This window comes from Scomber scombrus, chromosome 17 (genome assembly GCF_963691925.1).
Source record: "Scomber scombrus chromosome 17, fScoSco1.1, whole genome shotgun sequence".
In the NCBI taxonomy this organism is placed as follows: domain Eukaryota; kingdom Metazoa; phylum Chordata; class Actinopteri; order Scombriformes; family Scombridae; genus Scomber; species Scomber scombrus.
In genome coordinates this window covers 197,878-221,154 of record NC_084986.1, presented here as the reverse complement: position 1 = coordinate 221,154, position 23,277 = coordinate 197,878, and the positions used below count along the sequence as shown (strand labels likewise).

Here is a 23,277-nt window from a genome sequence, read left to right as displayed (position 1 = left end):
CTACTCTCCTGAGAATTCAGCAAATATTGCTGTTTGTCCCATACAGGACACAGTAGTACTGCAATGCATTCTGTGTGGGACGCTTTTTTGTTTAATGTTTAATTTCACCAAAGAACTCACATTGAGAATAAGTGAAAGCTAATTGCTTGTTCCATTGTAACATCTATGAACAAAAGCAGAGCTACACCTCTGTCATTTTGGACTGAAGGTGACTAACGTATTAACCAAAGAAGTTAATGACACCAGGAACATAACATAACATCATTTAACATAATAACACTTTTTGCTCTGTTTCTCAAAGGAGAAAAAATGAGGAATGGACATAAAATGGAAGCTTAAAAAATCCAGCACTGTTGGGGTTTTTTAGAAACAGGCAGAATCAAACGTTTTCATGTCAAAGACTCTAGAATAGATTCACAACAGACCACAGACACGTGTTTGAGAGGATTTAGTCTGAAAGAATCTCCTCTAAGAAGATCCATTCACTGAAAGCTAGAGTTATAACAGTTAAATGAATCTCTTTTAGCTGGGAACCCTGTGCAGTCCTCTCAAAGACCCCTGCTGGTCCCCAGATGCCAGTCTGGGAACCGTTATTCTAAACCACTCGTTAACCACACTACGAATCAATACACAGATACCAAATCAATACCAGCATTTAGACAATGATATTAATACCAGTGTTATTATCAGTAGCATCAACACCTCACTCTATAACTCAGTGTTATACAGCCACAGTGTGTTTGTTTAAATAATGAAACTCTTACAGTTTCAGTCTCACCTGGAGACAGCAAACCAACATGAGAGCACATAATCACACAGTTATATTTGTTGTTACATCATCACATTTCATACAGTTCCTCCAACTTGAAATGACTCTTTTTGGGCTGCTTTGCTTGAAGGCTACAGACCAATATTTAGTTTGTAACTTTTATTCTAATCCAGCCTGTGTGCTTAAATAATGAAACACAAAGAGTCTGATCATTTACTAATTTGTATTAAAAAATGTTTAAAAGAAGAGAGTGTCCATGACAGGATTTCTGATTTTGCCGAGGTATCAAATCAGGTATTAAGAGTGGTGGAACTTAAGTGTAACTCTCACATGGTGAAGTCACTACTATATACTGTAAGTTTCATACAATTTACTGATGACTTCATTTGAAAATTGTTCTATTACACCTCTGAGTTGGCTGTGAGATTTATTGATTCTTTGTCCATAAGATGTGATTCATTTGAATGAATGTGAAGGTGTTTACAGTCCAAAATGGCAGCAGCGCTACCACGCTACCATTTAGTGGAAAACCATCAGAGTTTCATCTCTTGTGCTTCTGTACTCTTTGCTTTCACTACTTTGTAAGGTAAACAGTGTTAATGGTGGCTTATATCATCTTAAAAATATCTGAACTAAAAACACCCATCCAGTCATTCTGTTCATTCTGTTCAACATGTTTGTGTTACAACAACTTAGACATGACACTTCTTCTTATGAGAGTTGGATAATAACAGACAAACATTTTACAGTCTGACCTATGATCAGCTGATTGATGTCCATGTTTGAATGTAATAAGTCGACCCATAGACCGGTCACTCTTCATGGACACACAGCTGGGTTCAGGAGAATCTGGTCTCTGCTGATCGATCCTGATGGAAACAGAGAAGAGATAAAACAAGTGTAACTACAGTATTGATCCTGAAGATTAGCTTGGCTAACTAGCTTAGAGAGCACAGATGCATCTCTGATCTTCCCAGGACACAGTCTGCTCAAACATGATCTCCTGCTATGAGTTTGGTCGTATTCTCTGAGTTTTGTCTCATTTCTATCAGAACTAACAACACTGGGCTCTTTATTAATGAAGGAACACCAGTGCAGCGATGTGGCTCACTGATGTGTTTTTATAGTTTTGGACAACAGTGGAAGAATAAGATATATCAGACTTTAATACACAAACAATACTTGTTAGTAGATCAGTTTGTTGGTTTGGATCCAAACATGAAGACAAATATATAAAACCAGCAGAATGATCCTTTAAACAAAGAACTTCGGTCGAGTTATAGTAGAACTAGTCTTTGAAAACCAGAACAAAACCAGTTACAGTCTCCACTGAGAAGAGGTCAAAGGTCATTAACCAGCAGTCAATAGACAGCCAGAGAAAGATCAAAGAGGACATTCATATCTGACATGATGATACCTACATGATACTTCTGATATCAACAGAAAGTTTCTGGAATGAACTAAGTTAGTAAAACTGTTTAGAGTTTTTACTGCAGTTATGTATCACTGAGGTCAAGAATTCAATGTCATCAAACTTCTTCTTATGAGAGTTGGATAATAACAGACAAACATTTTACAGTCTGACCTCTGATCAGCAGACTGATGTCCATGTTTGAAGGTAAGAGGTACACCCATAGACCGGTCACTCTTCATGGACACACAGCTGGGTTCAGGAGAATCTGGTCTCTGCTGATGGATCCTGATGGAAACAGAGAAGAGATAAAACAAGTGTAACTACAGTATTGATCCTGAAGATTAGCTTGGCTAACTAGCTTAGAGAGCACAGTGATCTTCCCAGGACACAGTCTGCTCAAACATGATCTCCTGCTATGAGTTTGGTCTTATTCTCTGAGTTTTGTCTCATTTCTATCAGAACTAACAACACTGGGCTCATTAAATTAACTCTGAAATGTGGAACCACAGTGACATCAGTAAGCAGAAACCTGCAGTCAGACAATCAGTCAGAACTATCATATCAACCTTAAAACATACTGAGATCTGATGATGTGGTGCTGTAGTTCATGTTTTTAACACTACAGAGAAAGAATGAGAAGTGGTTCATGACGTCATGACAAAGGCTTCAACATTTTCTGAGGTGTGATGAAACTAACAGAAACAAAGATTTTACATTCTTACCTCTGATCAGCAGATTTATGTTCATCACTGAACTTCTCAGGTTCAGGTCCAGCAGAGTCTGGTCTGTGCTGCTTCTTTGTCCTTCAACACAACACACACAGAGCTTTGAGTGTGAATAATGATGGTGGAGTGATGTGAGTGGAGAACAGTGATGGACAGTTAGAGATCCTCATCTCACCTCTGAGCTTTGGTCTGGCTGTCATGTTCCCCACACAGAGAGCTTTTAGAGGGAGGGACTCCCTCCTCTCTGTCCTCACACTGATCCATAGCAGAGAAACACCTTCACACAAACACAACAACATGCTCATTCATTACAACCAGCTGCACATCACAGACACACACACACTGCTGTCTATCACACTGTCATTCTTTATTCTACCACCAGATGGCGCCACAGTTAGTCATTACTGGAAGATTTCCACTGTGGATACATGTTGAAGAAACTGCATTAACTAGATTCCTTTTTATACAGTTGTATTTTTGAGCTCATATGCAGCAAGTTATAGTTCACTTGTGTTTAAAACTGATGACATGCATATATTTTCATCCAGCTTTGTGTCAGAAAGAAGAAAATACTCACCAGGTGAATTCAGATCCACATGTGGTCACAGAGTGGTTCTACCTTCACCTGTAGAGGAAACACAGAGAGAAGCTGATTCTCCTTCATCAGTCCTTCATCATCAATCTGAGGACGCTGTCACACTCTCATAACTTCACAGTCAAAGTCCAAAAGCATCAAGATGATATTAAAGCAGTGAAGCTTGCAGCAGAGTTCAGCTCCAAACACACAGGAGGAACCTGCCAAGACTCTCTGTGAGGACATGAAACAATCTGACAGATTTCACTGGAAACTCATGTTCATCTGTCCACAAACTAATGTCACTGTTGTCTGTCTGATGGAAACAGAACCCCAAAGAACTGAACACACACTGAAGAAATGTCTTTCACAGTTTTCACATCAACAGTTCACACTATGTTATTAAAATAAGGCTGTAACTTTTTATTAAACTACGATACAAACATTTTTGCAGGATATGTTAAATGCTGACATGATTGTAAATCTTTGATGTGATTGGCTCAGTAAATAAATGATTTCCCTTTAATTTCAGGATGTAGATGGTTGTTTATCATCAGGCTGTTTTATGGAGTTGAGGACACATATCATCCATATCCTGGTTATGATTATTATCTATGAGGAGGATATGATGATGTTTACAAGGAACAAGTAACCTGCTACTCATACATGATTCTTACATGATGAGGTGAACAAATGAACTGCCAGCTAGTTTATTAAGTATCAGCAGTTTCAGTTAATGATAGGACAGTGAGCCTTTAGTCTCAGTATCAGCTGTTTACTGCAGGGAGCAGTGAGCAGCTTTACATTGGACATCAGTGACTGACTTTAACAGCAGACTGGACGTCTGACATTCATATGAAATATTTCCTCCTCTTTGGTTTCTTCCAGCTGCTAAACAACCAGCTCGTCTTTGTCTAAAAACAGTCCTGACTGTACATGTTACACTCACAATCATTTACTGAATACACATAAAGACTCTGATGCTATAAAATAAATATCACTGTAGATAAAAGTTATCAGTTATATTTATGATATCTTATTAATCTTAAACTAAACTGACCCATAAACACATTAAACAGAGCTTCTATACTCATATCATGTTTCTGCCCTTTAGTCAGTGTTGGACAATAAGGATGTTATATCAGAGGATTATATGGTGGAATGATCAGAACTTTGAACCTTGATATTAAACATGTGTAAACATGATGTTCATGTAAAATGTGTGAAACTAAACAGTAAATGCAGAGCTACAGTAGAAACATGTTGCTGCTGCTGCAGCTCTCAGCTGGTTAAATAACTGAATATCATCAATGAAAAGATGATTTCAGTATTTCTGAGACTAAAACATTGTCAGAGATCTCTGACTGTAACATATTTATGACTTTTTATTACAGTTCATCAGTAAGCAGGCTGCATTGTGCTGGACGGTGGACAGTGAATGTCCCTCACTGACTGAGTGACAGTGCTGATTAAAATGTGCAGCAGTTTAAAGGTGATGAAGGAGGAGACTCCATACTGTCTCCTAACTTCTCTAACAAGGACATTAATGCAACACAAGAAAAGCTTTTAGAAAAACAAACAGTTTGAGTTGATTTCATGTCAAATGTGTCAGAACATAATCACATCAGTCTGTACAGAACAGTCAGTGTTGTGTTGAAAGCTAATCAAACTGTTTATTGATCTGATTGGTTTGCTAGCTAGTGATACTGTTGCTAATGTAATTATAGCAGATTTTTACTGTTTTATGATCAATAAATGAACTGACTGCAAAGCATTTAAACAACATAGTTCACTGTTACTGAGCAACATTCAACACAACTAACTGTCTTATTTTATCATTTTAATTCACTAACATGTAAAAATCAATGTATTGTACTTTAACCCTTTAACTCCCAGTAACAGCTGTGTGCGGGTCTGTATATTCGGGGGAAGGTTTCTATTTGAAATGACTGTAAAGTCACGACAGTAATGACCAATCACATGAGTCTGATCTACTGATGCACACAGTTCATCTTCATATTCATGTATGTAGGTTTGATTATCAGCAGTAAGTAATAATCACTGAAGATCATTATCAGAAATCAATACAATTATGAGTTTGAATGAATAATAATTGGGCAGCACCCTGAGGCCAGGGACCAATAAGCAAACAGTGTAAACAGTCAGATGTCACCATCTGAGATATTAACATTAAAACATGAACAGTGAAGGTTTGAAGCACTGAAACCAAGATGGCGGACGTGACCTGAGGGATCTTAAGAGGCACAAAAAGTTGCTGGTTTCCTTCTATCGCTGCTCGATCATCCTTATTTATTAATCATTAAAGAAAACCATCGGCTGCCCTCTGACACCATCCTACAGGACTCATCACACCACAGATACAATACTTCCATCAGGCAGACGATACAGCCAGCGACTCACATAACACATCACCTCTGTCTTACACTGTCTTATACTGGATATGCACTTTAAGGACTGTGTGCAATATTGTTTTGTGGACGAGTGAGTGTGTTGTTTTATACTGTTTTATGTTTTTATATTGTTTTATGTGTTGCTTTTTTAAAATAACAACACAATAAAGATGAAAAAAAATTCTGTGCAGAATAATGTACGTTTGTTTTCACATTCATCTTAAAGTGGAAAGTTTGAAACAACTTCCTCAAACTTTTTATACTTTCAGTCTCCACCCAACACAGCAGCCACAAGAGTTCAATCCATCACGTACACATTGATGTAAAGTCACATTTCACTGTCTGCAGACACGTTTCACCCCCACATACAGAGTCATGTGTCTCTGTTCAGCTTCCTGTTCTCACACTCAGTTCCTCCTTCTAACAACCACTTTTATATTATAAAACATACATAAGGTGAAGAGTGCACCAGTTAGTCTCATCTGCTCTGAGACTGGAGATTATGAAGCATCACTGCAGCTAAAGGACAAATCTGTGGCTCAGAAAACAGGAAGAGCCCAATATGATCCATCCACTTTATTTTATTTTGAATGCAGATGTAACAGAGTTAATGATTCCACTTGCCATTTCTAACTGTCCTGATTTTAATATATATTTGCACTGATTTTAATTTATTATTGGTCGTTTGTCCATTTTCCTTGTGTTATGTATTTTATTATTTATTTTCTCCACAGAGACTATGAGAGTAATATGAGTGCAGCGCCCCCTGCTGGGCCCCTGCAGACTTGGGGGTGGGCCCTGAACTCAGGTTACAGTGTGTGAATGCCGTCTCTGTGCATTTTAAGCAGTCCATGTGAGAGACTGACTGTGGGATATCACTCCTTTTACCATCAGAATAAATGGCAGGTTGATGCCGAAAGTGACGGTTGTGCCTGGTACCTGCCACACAGACTTATTTTACTCTAAATGAGAAAGGATCATGTGTTTACTATCAGAGTACTCAGCCTGTTATTTCTATCATGTGTGTTGATCAGCAGCTGGAGGACAAACAATCAGCTGTTCTGAACAGACACGTTTTAAGAGAACTGCAGTGATGGAAAACAAAGGGACAAAAAAATGTGAACACCTCAGTTTTTGGAGGCTGTGACTCCTGAACTGAGACACACTGGCTGGCTGAACTCTGATCAACTCTGAGCATCTCTAAACCACCTGACCTGTTGATGAAGTCACAAACAGCCTGCTGCTCTAGACTAGATGAGTTACACTGCTGAGAGACTAACTGTGTGGATCAGGACAGGAAGTCATTATCAAAGAATGGAGATTTCATATTTAAATTATATTCATAAAAACATTACAGAGCTTAAAATGAAAGCAGGTTGCAGACTACTCGTCATAAATCCTGTTAAACCTGCAGGCTGCTGTTCTCAATACTCACAAAGAGCATCTTCACAGTCTAATAAGAGCAGCAAAATACAAACAGCCTCAAACTAACTCCAGTCCCACCACTTTATTTCACTCACTGGTTCTACTGGGAGCTTTTCTCACCACTAGCTGATGTAGTTTTAATGTTATTCAGGAATAATCAGAATTATCTCACATCAAGGAGCATTTTAATGCACAGCTCAGACATTACAATGTTAGTGGAGCAGCTGAAAATAGTAAATGATCATTGATATAGTCTGAATAAATATGCTCAGCTGTATGATGAGAAGTTCATCAGACGCCTGTTTGTTGGTTTGGTTTCTACTTTTGTTTCTGCGTCATACAAATATTTAAAAAACACATTTAAAAGAGAAACTGAAGTTAAAATAACTTAAAGTAACGTTAACTGTCTGTCTCATCTCCTACTTCACTGAGTTCAGCTGTTAAAATGTACATATTGACAGATTTGAGAGTTTTTACTGAGGGAGAATGAGTAGATGTTATTTTAAGGATTTTAATAAGATGATTTAACTTTGTTTTGTATAAAAATCACATCAGACAAAAATTCTTATTCAAAGTATTTTACATCTTAAAACTGATCTGGAGGGAATCTTTAAAGCCACAGACCAAAGCACCAACAACCTGGACCTCCTTTGGTCCCTTTGGAGCCAGTTAAGACTCTTTTCTGTCCTGCAGTCTGGAAACAGCTCACACAAACATTTCATACTTTCAGTCTCCACCCAACACAGCAGCTACCACAAGAGTTCAATCTGTCACGTACACATTGATGTAAAGTCACATATTACTGTCCTCAGATACGTTTCCTGTAAGATGCTCAATAACAACTCCATATATGGTGTCATGTCTTTCTGTACAACTTCCTGTTCTTACATTCAGTTCCCGCTCTAACAGCCACTTCTTAAAATCATCAAGTGAACTTTTCTGTTTCTTCCTAACAGATGAGACTCATTTCATCTCCACCAGACAAACTGCATGAACTTAGTGAGACATCTGACTTAAACCACAACGATGTGCTTACAGCATATAAAACATACATAAGGTCAAGAGGTCATCATGTTCTTTGAAGGCAAAATTGATCAGTTCAACACATTTCTACACTGGATTAATCATAATCATCATCATCATCTTTTTTTCTTCCCCTCCACTTAAAAAATGTTTTCTTCTTGTTCCTTCAGTTAAATGTTCTGTTCTCTGTGCAGAATGATGTACGTTTGTTTTCACATTCATCTCATTGTGGAAAGTTTCTCTAAAAAACCCAACTACACAAGAACTTTTCACTTTCAGTCTCCACCCAGTGGTGTGCACAAGGGGGGGGGGCAGGGGGGGCAGTCGGCCCCCCCTCGTGGCCCAATTGTTGAAAAACGCACTCTAGGGCGCGCAGGTGGTCGAGTGGTTAGAGCCATATATACGCAGCTGACCCTGGTTCGAATCCCGGCTGCATGTCACACCCCCCTCTTTCTCCCATGTTTCGTGTCTGTCTACTGCTTAATAAAGGTGTCTATGCCAGACAAAATGTTTAAAAAAACCCTCCTGGTTGGCAAAATACACTAAAGTTCCCTCTTCAGTGGCGTGAACGCGCTGTATGTGCCCTTTTTTTTCTTTTCGCCCCTGCCCTTCAAAAAGTCTGTGTACGCCACAGTAACACAGCAGCTACCACAAGTGTTCAATCTGTCACGTACACATTCATGTATAGTCACATTTCACTAACTGCAGAGATGCATCCTTCTGACATCTGACTTAAACCACAACAATGTGGTTACAGCGTAGAAAACATACATACGGTCAAGAGTGCACAACCAGTTTGGCACCGAAAACAGGAACCATTTAAGAGCCCGATATATACATACATACATTTTCAGGATTTTAATAAGATGATTTAGATTTGTTTTGTATCAAAATCACATCAGACACAAATTCTTATTCAAAGTATTTTACATACCTCTTAAAGCTGATCTGGAGGGAATCTTTAAAGCCACAGACCAAAGCACCAACAACCTGGACCTCCTTTGGTCCCTTTGGAGCCAGTTAAGACTCTTTTCTGTCCTGCAGTCTGGAAACAGCTCAAACATTTCATACTTTCAGTCTCCACCCAACACAGCAGCTACCACAAGTCACATGTTTCTCTGTCTACAGACACGTTTCACCCCCATATATGGAGTCATGACTTCCTGTTCACTTCCTCATTCCAACAGTCACTTCTGATGAGAAGTTTATTTGCTGCGTTTTGTAACTGCGTCACACATTTAAAAGAGAAACTGAAGTTAAAATAACTTTATAGAAGTAACATTTTCTTTATAATTGAATCAATCTGTCAAAAAAAATCATGTTTCAAACATTTTAAAGCATAAAATTCAGATTATTGGATTAGAGACTTTTTAAGAATACAGTTAAGAAATGAACATAAGTCATCAGTATAACTTCCATCTGTACTGTTATCAGATCATTTTAACAGCTGCTGACACAAACATGATGAAACTGTTGGTTACGTTACCTTTAGATGCTGAAAATCATCTGAATCAAGCTGATGAGTGAAGGTGAAATGAATCAGCAGCTTCAAGCAGGAAACTGAACAAAAGAGGAACAAGCATGAGACTGACAGCGGGAGGGGTTTGTTTTAAAAAAATCTTTATTTAACCAGGAAGTCTCTTGAGATTTTTTTATACAACAGTTTTTATTTAAACAAACATCATGACACCAAGATCATTACACTGTTATAAAGGAACAGCTGAAATACAGAAAAGACAAATTATAAATGAAATAACATAAAAAATTAAGTTAAAAGTGAAGTTAGATAGAATTTATTGTCATTGTTAAAAACTAAACAGTTTGGCAGCTTCAGCAGTGCAATAAAAACAGAACTCAGACAAAGTTCAATAACAAACATTCATTCATCAACTAAAATAAATAAATAGAATCAAATAGAATAGAAGTCAGTCAGGTCAGTGTAGTGCAATCATTAGTCAGCTGCAGTATGGAGTGATGGATGTGAAAGCTTGTGTGTAGAAGCTGTTTTTCAGTGTGTTTGTTCTGGTTTTTATTGTCCTGTATCTTCTCCCAGAGGACAGAGGAGAGGACAGAGAGTGTGTTAGTCTCTGGAGATACAACTGGCTTTCTTTTTCAGTGTGCCAGTGTAAATGTCTGTAAGTGAGGACAGTGATGATCCGATGACGCGCTCCGCTGTCCTCACCACCCGCTGCACATCTTCTCTGTTCTCCACTGTGCAGCTGGAGAACCACACAGTGCAGCAGCAGGTCCGTAAGCTCTCAATCACTGACCCGTAGAAGCTGGTGAGCAGGTGATGAGGGAGGTGGACGTGTTTTAACTTCCTGAGGAGGTTCAGTCTCTGTTGGGCCTTCTGCACCTCGTGGGAGATGTGCGTGGTCCAGGTGAGGTCGGCCCAAATGTGGACACCAAGGAATTTGAAGCTCTCTGTCCTCCCTGTGTATGGAGAGGGCAGAGTGCACAGTGTGCTTTGAGTCCACTATCGTTTCCTTGGTCTTAGAGGTGTTTAAGTCCAGGTTATTGTGAAGACACCAGTTTGTCAAATGCTGAACCTCTTCTCTGAAGGCTGTCTCGTTGTTGTTTGGTATCAGTCCTACTATGGTGGTGACGATGGTGTTAGAGGGTTGTATGGGAGAGCAGTCGGGGGCTGAGGCGTGCCTGTGTTGAGGATGAGAGTTGATGATGTGTACTTTCCCATTCGGACATTCTGTGGTCTGTTGCTGAGGAAGTCCAGAATCCAAGAGCACAGTGAACGGCCCAGGCCAAGGTTGCTCAACTTCTGTGCCAGTTTGTGAGGAATAACAGTATTAAAAGCTGAAATCCACAAATAGCATCCTGACATAGGTGTTGACATTGTCCAGGTGTGTAAGTGCAGGTTTTTAACAAAAGAGGAAAACTCTCCTATTTTATGTGCCGAGAACTTTTTTCTTTTTTTCAAAGGAGGTATTGTGTATCATTGGTGTAACAAAAGATTTTTACTTTACAGGAGGTTATTAAGGTCTCAACTCTCTGTATTCATCTTTAACCTGAAGTCTTCTTTAAGGGAATCTGAACACAGAACAGCAGCTCTGAACTCTGGAACCAAGAATCTGGAACAAAAGTCAAACATTAACAGATATTAATCTTTATCAGCTGGATCATAACGTTTGGTCTCTGTGATATGTGCAAAACATGATGAATAAATAGTTCTTTGTGTCTTCATCATCATGATTCATTATTATATCATGTGTCCTCATACACACTGCAGACAAACATTAAACTCTATTTAAGCAGGAAAAGCTCATTGAAATGAAAAAGCTCTTTTTCAGAGAGTCCTGGCTCAGAGTGGCAGCAACACAGATGATTACAGACAAACAACATAAAACACATAACACATAAATATACAGTATGTCTCATAAATACATCACAATAATAGAGTGAAAACACTGCAGTACAGTCATATCAAATATTACATCCTGAAGAAAAGTACACTCTCCTAAAGCTGCAATGAGTAGTTGATTATTTGATGAGTTGCAACTATTCTGATCATCAATTCATCTTTAAGATTCACTTTTGTAAAAAAAGAAAAAGGTAAAAGTCCAAATTCTCTGATTCAGCTTCTTAAATGTGAATATTTTCTGGTTCCTTTCGTCTCTGTGACAGTAAACTGAATATTTTTGGGTTTGCTAAAAACAGTTGAGGATGTCAGCTGTGTTAGAGACATTTGACTTTATTATGATTTTAAAGGCTTCGTGTTGAGATGGAGTTCACCTCTCCAGACTTCAGCTGCTCCACTACTGACACCTGCTGGCTGACACAAAGCACAGCAGGCAGTGATGAGCTCAGTCCAAACATCTACTAACCTCCTTCCTTCCTTCCCTCCTTCCTTCCTTCCTTCCTCCCTTCCTTCTTTCTTTCCTCCCTCCTTCTTCCTCCCTTCCATCTTTCTTTCCTCCCCCTACCTTCCTCCCTTCCTTCTTTCCTCTGTCCTTCTTTCCTTCCTCTTTTCCTTTCTCCCTCCCTCCCTCCTTCCTTCCTTCCTTCCTTCCTTCCTTCCTTCCTTCCTTCCTTCCTTCCTTCCTCCTTCCTTTCCTTCTTTCTTCCTCCCTTCCATCCTTCCTCCTTTCCTTTCTTCTTCCTCCCCTTCCATCAGTCTTTCCTACCTTCCTTCCTTCCTCCCTCCCTTCCTTCTTCCTTCCTTCCTTCCTTCCTTCCTTCCTTCCTTCCTTCCTTCCTTCCATCTTTCTTTCCTTCCTCCCTTCCTTCCTTCCTCCTTCCGCCCTTCCATCATTCTTTCCTTCCTTCCTTCCTTCCTTCCTTCCGTCCTTCCTTCCTTCCTTCCTTCCTTCCTTCTTTCCTTCTTTCATACCTATTGTTCTCATCTGACAGAGTCTGTGTTTGAGCCATTTTATTTCATTATGATTTACTTTATTATATTATGATATTATAGTTTGATTAATAACCTTGATGGCTGTAAGAGTACTCATCTAATTATTTAGATATTATTTATGGATATGTGTGGTTGAAGGTCTCCCCCTGCTGTCCATTAATAAGTATTACATCAGTGGTAGGGAGGTGGGAGTGACAGATCCTATGAATGAATGAGTGATTGGAGACAGGTGGGTTGAACTCATGATGAGAAGAGGAGACCTGTGATGTCTTGAGATCACACAGCGAGAAAGTTTAACTTTATGTTTATGTTTTCATGTTTACTGAACGCAGCATTATGAATATAAATGGATGTGAACTCGTCTTTTTCCCAGTTTTGGGTTGAATGGAGAGCTTTTATCATCAGTGTTTGACAGTATTTTGCAGGTTAAATCTCAAGTTAATTATCTGAGTTGATTATTGGAGGTGGATGAAGAGTGTTTGATAGGTTAAGTTTACCCTTCAGACAGTATTTCAGCTGTGAGTATTACAGGAAGCTGTTATCACTGATATCACACCTCTGTTTAAGGTTCATATCAGTGACCCGTCTGTGTAAAATCTGTTTGTTTCCATAATTATTATTGGTTTATGTTTAATTTGAACATCTGGATTGTTATTAAATGCTGTTAGCACATTGTTCTGGTTTAAGTCAGATGTCTCACTAAGTTCATGCAGTTTGTCTGGTGGAGATGAAATGAGTCTCATCTGTTAGGAAGGAAGAAACAGAAAAGTTCACATGATGATTTTAAGAAGTATTTGTTAGAAGGAGGAACTGAATGTAAGAACAGGAAGCTGAACAGGAAGGCATGACTCCATATATGGTGCAACAGGTCTGTAGACAGTGAAATGTTACTGGACATGATGTGTGTATGTGATGAAGTAAAAACTTCTGTTAACGGGTGTGTTGGGCGGTGGCTGAAAGTATAAAGTGTGTGTGTGAGCTGGTCAGAGTTCAGGAAGATTCACTGAGAGCCGTCGGACTGCAGAACACAGAGTCTCAGGTATTTAATCACCTTTCTCACCTAACGAGGAAAACTGATATTTAAGCTGTAATAACCTGTTATTGATGATACAGTGTAAGTGACTTCCTGATATGAGTTATTAGGCAAGGCAGCTTTATTTATAGACCGCATTTCATACCCAGGAACAACTGGATGTGCTTTACATAAAGACAAACATTTAACAGTTAGTTTATAACTACATTACAATGTGTTTAATACATGTTTATATAACAAACATTGGGGTTAACAGAAATTGTTACCGTGAATGTTTTAAAGAGATCAAACTATAATAATTACCATTATTATTGATATGCAGTCAGTTTAAATGGTTTTACTGAAGATCATTTTATCCCACAGACTTGTTCTCTGCTGTCAGAGTGATGTCATCAGATGGTTGAATATCGAGGGTGAGAGAGACAGCAGACGTTCAGAAGCACAGAGACACCGAGGGTTAACGTCTGCAGATGGATGAACAGGTAAGAACATCACAGCTGTTTGATGTTTTTAGTTTTTGTTGAGCTCTGAGAGGAACAAACCTTTTATTCTCATGATTCAGGCTGAGTCAGTGGCTGAATAAGGACATTCACACATCACATTTCTGTGGAAATAAAAGTAAATCTTTTCTTCTGTAGTGTTTTCAGACTCTCCCCTCTGCTCATACACACAAAACCTTAGTGATGAAAGGCTCTGATCGTTGCGCCACAACAAACTCTGATGATTCACTGTGAAACAGGAAGTTGCTGTAACTTTAACAGACATGTTCCAACCTGCACCAAATTTCTCATGGTTGATCAATATTGTATCTTATTGTTGCCCAGGTCTGAAGACATCTACGTGTGCATGATGCGCCACAAAAAGACATGCTTGGGGGTGCGAGGGCCCGTTCATCACTGCTTGCAGCTTTAATTCATAATTATCTTTAATAATTATTAACTATTATGAATAACCAAACCAGCTCCTAACTGAGCTGTTGATTTGCTGCTATCAAAGCCCAACCTTAGTTTTTGAAGTGTTTCCTGGTATAAAATAACAGCTGTGGTGTTTCACAGATAAGAAGTCAACAGTTGGGATTACTATAAAGTGTCCTGCATTGTTTTTAAGATTTAGAAAACATTTCTGTTTTCTAAAGTGCTTCTGTTGAACTCAGCACATCCTTCATATTGATCTGTTGTGTGATAAAGTCAGGTTAATATCCATTTCCAACAACAGTCATGTTCTACTCACCGCTCTGACGGTTCACTGATTAATTCAAGTCACTGTAACGCTGCTGTCAATAAAGGTAGACAGATTCCTACAGAGATGTTAAACATGAATTTGGAAACTTTTAATGGAAACAGTGAGCAGCAGAGTGATGAGATGGGATGTGATGAACTGTATTTTTGTTTAAGGTTTAAAAGGTTTTCTTTCTTTCATACAGGGAGGAAAAACAGTGGATTCTATCCCTAAAGAGGATCTCTTGAGAACTTTACAGAATTTGGGAGAAAATGACTTTAAAACATTTAAGTGGTACCTGGAGCAGCCTGAGGTTCTGGAAGACCTCCCAACAATCCCAAAGAGTCGACTGGAGAAGGCGGACCAGTTGGACACAGTGGATCTGATGGTTCAGACCTACAGTGAAAACACTCTGCAGGTGACCAAAAAGGTTCTGGGGAAGATGAATAAGCAATGCTCACACACCATCTCTAAACGTAAGTCATGATTAAACTGATAAATCTCACATGACAGTGATGAAACACGGTGACCATAGAGGTTCAGTTCTATAGTTCATCCAGGTTGGCAGTGTGACCCTGCAATTAATTTAACAAAACTCTTTATCATATGTTGACTGTTTGTCATATCTCCCTTCTGTTTTACATGTCCCATTTATATGAACTTTCAGAGTTTAGAGATTCTTCTTAAATAGAAGAGGTGGCGGCAATCACAGAGATTTGTTTTCAGTGAATGAAGACATCTTTTCTTTGATTTCCTAGTTGACTACATTATCAGTCCCTCCATGGGACCTGGACATAGTCCTTAGAAGCCATAATTTCTACCAGAAAGACAGGTGAGCTGTCAGCATAGTGAGTTCACAGTGCAGGTTGGTGGCAGATGGATCAGGTGTAGTCCTTTTGTCCAACAGTTCCACCTGACCCAAACTGAACTGTGGTCTCTGTCTTCTACTGAAGGAATGCAGGAGATCTAGAAGCATACATTCCTGTAAGTCCTGGTGGAGTAACAGATTATTGCATTTATAGGTTGGGTCTGGGTCTGCAGACACCTGATTGTGTGTTGTATGAAACCTTGTTTCATGGGTAGGTCCTGTTCGGAAGTCCCAGTTTTTTTCCCAGGCTGACAGGCATGGGTGTGGGATTACTCATCAACCTATGTTGAACACTGCTGTGTTTTCCCACAATTTGGGGGGATTTGGCACATACGGCATTGGACATTTTCAAAGCCTCCATTGCAGGAGCAGCTGTCCGGACTTCTGGCCAGTAGGTTGTTGGTTCCTACCTGAGGGGTTAGTCCTTTCAGACTTGGTGAATCCTCTATTACTTCCAGAGGATTCCCAAAGAGGCTGAAGGGTACCGGGAGGCCAGAAGGACTTAAGCTTCTGGACACTGTGACACACAAGACCAGATGTTGTGTTCCAATGATTTGGGAGGCACATTACTCAGGCTAAGACAGAAACCAGTGTGAGAGTAGTGGAGAGGAGGTTTAAACCATGCCTTAAATTCAGGATAATGTTGTAGTCTTAATGGTTGTATGACTGTTAAGTGATTCATCACAGTATGAAACATGTTTTAATCTAACTTAACGTTTTGTTATAAATCAGAAATCTGCACAATTATCAGAAAACTATTAGAACTTAATGTGACATTACTCTCTTGTGTATTTTGTCTCTTGCATTCTTTCAGAGATTCTTGCCATGTGTCAGAATAAAGTCAAATCCAACCTGAAGGAGAAATTTCAAAATTTGTTTGAGAAAATCACAAAAGCAGGAAATTCCAAACTTCTACAAGAGTTCTTCACCGAGATCTACATACTAATGCAAGAAACTGGAGAGGTGAACATGGAACATGAGATCAGACAGATTGAAACAGCATCCAGGAAACCAGACAGACCAGAAACAACAATCAGACAAGAAGACATCTTTAAAGCCTCACCTGGAAGAGATAAACCAATCAGAACAGTGATGACAAAGGGAGTGGCTGGCATTGGGAAAACAGTCTTAACACAGAAGTTCACTCTGGACTGGGCTGAAGACAAAGCCAACCAGGACATACACTTCACATTTCCATTCACTTTCAGAGAGCTGAATGTGCTGAAAGAGAAAAAGTACAGCTTGGTGGAACTTGTTCATCACTTCTTTACTGAAACCAAAGAAGCAGGAATCTGCAGGTTTGAAGAGTTCCAGGTTGTGTTCATCTTTGACGGTCTGGATGAGTGTCGACTTCCTCTGGACTTCCACAACACTGAGATCCTGACTGATGTTACAGAGTCCACCTCAGTGGATGTGCTGCTGACAAACCTCATCAGGGGGAAACTGCTTCCCTCTGCTCGCCTCTGGATAACCACACGACCTGCAGCAGCCAATCAGATCCCTCCTGAGTGTGTCGGCATGATGACAGAGGTCAGAGGCTTCACTGACCCACAGAAGGAGGAGTACTTCAGGAAGAGATTCAGAGATGAGGAGCAGGCCAGCACCATCATCTCCCACATCAAGACATCACGAAGCCTCCACATCATGTGCCACATCCCAGTCTTCTGCTGGATCACTGCTACAGTTCTGGAGGATGTGTTGAAAAGAAGAAAGAGAACAGAGCTGCCCAAGTCCCTGACTGAGATGTACATCCACTTCCTGGTGGTTCAGGCCAAACTGAAGAAGGTCAAGTATGATGGAGGAGCTGAGAGAGATCCACACTGGAGTCCAGAGAGCAGGAAGATGATTGAGTCTCTGGGAAAACTGGCTTTTGAGCAGCTGCAGAAAGGCAACCTGATCTTCTATGAATCAGACCTGACAGAGTGTGGCATCGATATCAGAGCAGCCTCAGTGTGCTCAGGAGTGTTCACAGAGATCTTTAAAGAGGAGAGAGGGCTGTACCAGGACAAGGTGTTCTGCTTCGTCCATCTGAGCCTTCAGGAGTTTCTGGCTGCTCTTCATGTCCATCTGACATTCATCAAGTCTGGAGTCAGTCTGCTGGCAGAAAAAACATCCTGGTGGTCTGAAGTCTTCAGAGGCAAATCAACACATTTCTACCAGAGAGCTGTGGACGAGGCCTTAAAGAGTCCAAATGGACACCTGGACTTGTTCCTCCGCTTCCTCCTGGGTCTTTCACTGCAGACCAATCAGACTCTCCTACGAGGTCTGCTGACACAGACAGGAAGTAGCTCACAGACCAATCAGAAAACAGTCCTGTACATCAAGAAGAAGATCAGTAAGAATGTGTCTGCAGAGAGAAGCATCAATCTGTTCCACTGTCTGAATGAACTGAATGATCGTTCTCTAGTGGAGCAGATCCAACAGTCCCTGAGATCAGGAAGTCTCTCCACAGATAAACTGTCTCCTGCTCAGTGGTCAGCTCTTGGCTTCATCTTACTGTCATCAGAAAAAGATCTAGACGTGTTTGACCTGAAGAAATACTCTGCTTCAGAGGAGGTTCTTCTGAGGCTGCTGCCAGTGGTCAAAGCTTCAAATAAAGTTCTGTAAGTGGATGAAACACTGGATATTTGAACAATTTCAAAAATGTTTAATTTAAAATATGATGAATAAAACATTTTGTGTTCATTACTAATACTTTCCTCAGACTGAATCACTGTAACCTCTCAGAGAGAAGCTGTGCAGCTCTGTCCTCAGTTCTCAGCTCCCAGTCCTCTAGTCTGAGAGATCTGGACCTGAGTGACAACAACCTGCAGGATTCAGGAGTGAAGCAGCTTTCTGCTGGACTGGAGAGTCCACACTGTACACTGGAAACTCTCAGGTCAGGATTCAGATGTTTCATCCTGCTTTAGGGAAAATATTGTGAACATCTGTAGGATTTTATTGTTAAAATATACTTTCTAAAACACTGAGTTAACTTTATCTTCTGATTTCCAGTCTGTCAGGATGTCAGATCACAGAGGAAGGCTGTGCTTCTCTGGCCTCAGCTCTGAGCTCCAACCCCTCCCATCTGAGAGAGCTGGACCTGAGTAACAACAACCTGCAGGATTCAGGAGTGAAGCAGCTTTCTGCTGGACTGGAGAGTCCACACTGTACACTGGAAACTCTCAGGTCAGGATAGAGCATCTATATAAAAAAACTGATTCTGAGACTTTTTATACAGTCAATCTTTTTCATGCTGTTTTACATTCAGGTTAATGTCATTTTTCTGGACATCATCTGTAGGATTCTGGTATTCATATGATCAAAACCATTGTGTTGTCAACCTTTTTATATTTCCAGCCTGTCAGCATGTCTGATCACAGAGGAAGGCTGTGCTTCTCTGGCCTCAGCTCTGCGCTCCAACCCCTCCCATCTGAGAGAGCTGGACCTGAGCTACAATCATCCAGGAGACTCAGGAGAGAAGCTTTTGTCTGCTGGACTGGAGGATCCACACTGGAGACTGGACACTCTCAGGTATGGATGTAACAGTTTGAAGATCATGTGATGTGACTGAAACCTCTGAAAAAAACAAATAAGTCATCCTAAACATGGGCAATATATTATTGAGACAATGCCCAAATCAATGCAACTCCATTCCACATTTTCACTGCTATCTTACACCCAGGCAGATTCTCACATACACATATGGGTCAATGACATGATGCTTTCCATGTTCTTTAGTCAAATTGAAATGGGTTAAAATCTGAAAATAAATGTATGAATAACTTCACACATTCTTTTTTTGTGGACCCAGCATCACATTTCTGCTTTTAATCCATTTTGAGAGAATATATTAGATGATTATGGTAAAAAATGTCTAAGTGGTGTAACCATAAAAACTTTGTACCAAATAATTAAACTTGCTTAAAAACAGTAAATTATCAATAAAACTAGTTTGGCCTGATCTTACATTATAACTTTTTATCTATCCATCCATCTTCTTGCCGCTTATCCGGGGTCGGGTCGTGGGGGCAGCAGCCTAAGCAGGGAAACCCAGACTTTCCTCTCCCCAGCCACTTCGTCCAGCTCTTCCTGGGGGATCCCGAGGCGTTCCCAGGCCAGCCGAGAGACACAGTCTCTCCAGCGTGTCCTTGGTCTTCCCCAGGGTCTTCTACCGGTGGGACGTGCCCTGAACACCTCACCAGGGAGGCATCCGGGAGGCATCCTAACTAGATGCCACCTCATCTGGCTCTTCTCAACGCGGAGGAGCAGCGGGTCTACTCCGAGCTCCTCCCGGATGACCGAGCTTCTCACCCTATTTCTAAGGGAGAGCCCAGCCACCCTACGGAGGAAACTCATTTCGGCCACTTGTACTCGCGATCTCGTTCTTTCGGTCACTACCCAAAGCTCATGACCATAGGTGAGGGTAGGAACGAAGATCGACTGGTAAATCGAGAGCTTTGCCTTTCGGTTCAGCTCCCTCTTCACCACGACGGATCTGTGCAGAGCCCACATTACTGCAGACGCCGCACCGATCCGCCTGTCGATCTCCCGCTCCATCCTTCCCTCACTCGTGAACAAGATCCTGAGGTACTTGAACTCCTCCACTTGGGGCAGGATCTCATCCCCGACCCGGAGAGTGCACTCCACCCTTTTCCGACTCAGCAACATGGACTCGGATTTGGAGGTGCTGATGGTCATCCTGGCAGCTTCACACTCGGCAGCGAACATTGTTCACACTCGGCGGCGAACATTTATTTATTTAATTTATTTGTTTGGGACAATGCAAATTAACATACTACAACTTCAGCTTTTTACATACAGGCTGTAGTAACTAATGTTCTGCATATTGAGATTATAGCTATTGATAGTTCCCATCTCATGTCCCTAGTTAGGCTTTTAAAAGACAGATATGGTGAACAGCAGTTAGGACTCATGTTGGATAGAAAATCATTCTGACTGTGTTTCTTCCTCCAGGGTGGACCATGGTGGAGAGCAGTGGATAAAAAAGTGTAAGTGTGGATTGAATTTGATTCATGACAACTAAACCACACACAGTCAGTTTCTCTTTAAATACAAAGTTGGTCTTTGTGGTATTTATTCATTAAAACATTACTGACAAAATGTGTCATCATGAAACTTTATAGAAATGAACAACAGATCAGAAGTTAAACAGAGAATAAATCCATCAGGTGTGTCAGATGATAAACTGCTGCTGTGTTGTTTCTTCTTCTCTTCATCAGATTTCTGTGAACTCACACTGGACACAAACACAGTAAACTATTACCTCAAACTGTCTGACAACAACAGGAAGGTGACACATGTGGGAAAGGATCAGTCATATCCTGATCATCCAGACAGATTTGACTACAAGCCTCAGGTGCTGTGTAGTAATGGTCTGACTGGTCGCTGTTACTGGGAGGTCGAGTGTAGAACAGTTGATATATCAGTGAGTTACAGAGGAATCAGCAGGAAAGGAGACAGTGACGACTGTTTGTTTGGATATAATGATCAGTCCTGGAGTCTGTGGTACAATGCTGGTGGTTACTCTGTCCATCACAATAAGACAAGAACATATGTCCCCTCCTCCTCTGTCTCTAGCAGAGTAGCAGTGTATGTGGACTGTCCTGCTGGCACTCTGTCCTTCTACAGAGTCTCTTCTGACACACTGATCCACCTCCACACCTTCTACACCACATTCACTGAACCTCTGTATCCTGGGTTTGGGTTTGGGTCTTATGGTTCCTCAGTGTATGTGTGTCCTCTGTCTGAGTGAGAGTCTCCTCCTGTGGAGACAAACAGTCACACTGCTGACTGAAGACAGCTGCTGAAATCACTGTTCACTCTGTTCACCAGTGAACAATAGAAACAGGAAATGACAGCAGCTTCCTGTGTTTAAATGTTGATGGTGGACAAGGTTTCACTGTGGTTTCATTTGGATCACTGACTGTGCTTTAATGTCAGAATAAAGTTTCTATTAGAAGTAGTGAAATGATTTCCTCTGGACTGAATTGATGTGGCAAACACATTAGCAAACCACTATCATATTTTTTGGGGCTGTCCCTCTGTGGCTCCATTTTGGAAAGGCGTCCACGGGGTCCTGGAAGCGGTTTTTAAATAGAAAATATACTTAAACTTTAAAATCATGTATCTTGGTTATCTGAACGGACTATAATATGCAAAGCAGGATAAATACCTGTTAGGAGTTTTATTAGTGGGATGCAAAAAGGGCCTTTACCAGAAAATGGCTTAAGAAGGACAAACCAACAATAAACTAATTGATTGATATAATCTATACTATATACGTGATTGAGAGGATCACATTTAAACTAAAACACAAAGCTGATATTGTTGAAGAAAATTGGTCAAAATGGCTCATTTATGTGTCAACTATAAGACGTGATTTTGTATAATTGGTATATCAATAGTAAGGTCATACCCTCCAAATTTAGAAAGCTTTTCCCAAGTGCAGAATCTTTGTTTTTTTAGATGTGTGTGCTCATGCAAAAACAAAGATGTAGTATACAAAGACGCATGCTGTATAAGTAGGAGTGGGTATGGTGTGTATATAAGTGAATATGTGTCTAAACGTGATTACTATGTGTAAAGTGACTGTGCTGTCGAGATGAGTAAGGGTCTATGTGTGTATACTGTATTTATGTTGATTCTACTGTCTGATCCTCCCCATGTTAATTTTTTTTGTGCCAAGTTGTTTTGTATTCTGAAAGAAAAATGAATAAAAAGTAAATTACAAAAAAAGGTCCACAAGACATCCATCAATCAATCAATCAATCAATCAATCAAGCAGTGGTTAGGGTTAGGGTTAGCAGGGGAACATAGATGTGACTGTCATCCGCATAGCAGTGAAAAGAAATGCCATGTTGGATGGAACCAAGTGGGAGTAGAGAGTCGAGCCCTGTGGGACCCCACATGAGAGAGGAGCAGTGGAGGACACAGAAGGTGTGACAGCTAGGACCTGAACCAGTGCTGTGCCACTGATGCCCACCCACTGCTCCAAACAAGCAATCAGGATCTCATGGTCCACTGTATCAAATGCTGGAGTCAAATCTAAAAGACATATTCAGTCATGGACTCAACACTTTGATGTAATTCATGAGATATTCTGCTATGAAATGTATTGTTTAATGGACTTTGTTTTTCATTTTAAACTAAAGTTAGAAGATAAAACAAAGTGTTCAGTTGGTTTAGTTAATAAGTGTCATCTCATTATATTTGAATAAAGACATAAAGTCTTTATAAATCAGATTCGTAACAATAATTGAACTGACAGAGAAAATCCTCAGTGTGTAGTTTTATTTATTAATAATGTCCAAACAGCCGCTGCTGTGTAACTGTGAAGTCATGTGATAAACAGGAAATGTGCTCATTAAAGACTTTTTAACCAACAACCTAAAATACTAAAATATCAAACAAATCTGCACCCTGAAAACTGCAAATGAGGAACTTTGGTA

At 40.3% G+C, this 23,277-nt stretch overlaps 1 protein-coding gene and 1 long non-coding RNA gene across 2 annotated transcripts; one reads left to right on the top strand and one right to left on the bottom strand.

The window, feature by feature from the left end:
• Positions 1-2,941: 2,941 nt before the first annotated feature.
• Positions 2,942-3,528, bottom strand: LOC133997276 (uncharacterized). Its single transcript, XR_009927277.1, has 3 exons — positions 3,486-3,528; positions 3,084-3,185; positions 2,942-2,986 (listed from the first exon to the last, which is right to left on the bottom strand). It is a non-coding gene; the product is annotated as an uncharacterized LOC133997276 (long non-coding RNA).
• A 10,682-nt stretch (positions 3,529-14,210) lies between these two features.
• Positions 14,211-22,161, top strand: LOC133997981 (NLR family CARD domain-containing protein 3-like). Its single transcript, XM_062437721.1, has 8 exons — positions 14,211-14,222; positions 15,164-15,434; positions 16,641-18,429; positions 18,531-18,704; positions 18,821-18,994; positions 19,166-19,339; positions 20,783-20,817; positions 21,049-22,161. The coding sequence occupies exons 1-8, from the start codon at positions 14,211-14,213 to the stop codon at positions 21,579-21,581; spliced, it is 3,162 nt and encodes a 1,053-aa protein (XP_062293705.1). The 3' UTR covers positions 21,582-22,161.
• The last annotated feature ends 1,116 nt before the right edge of the window (positions 22,162-23,277 follow it).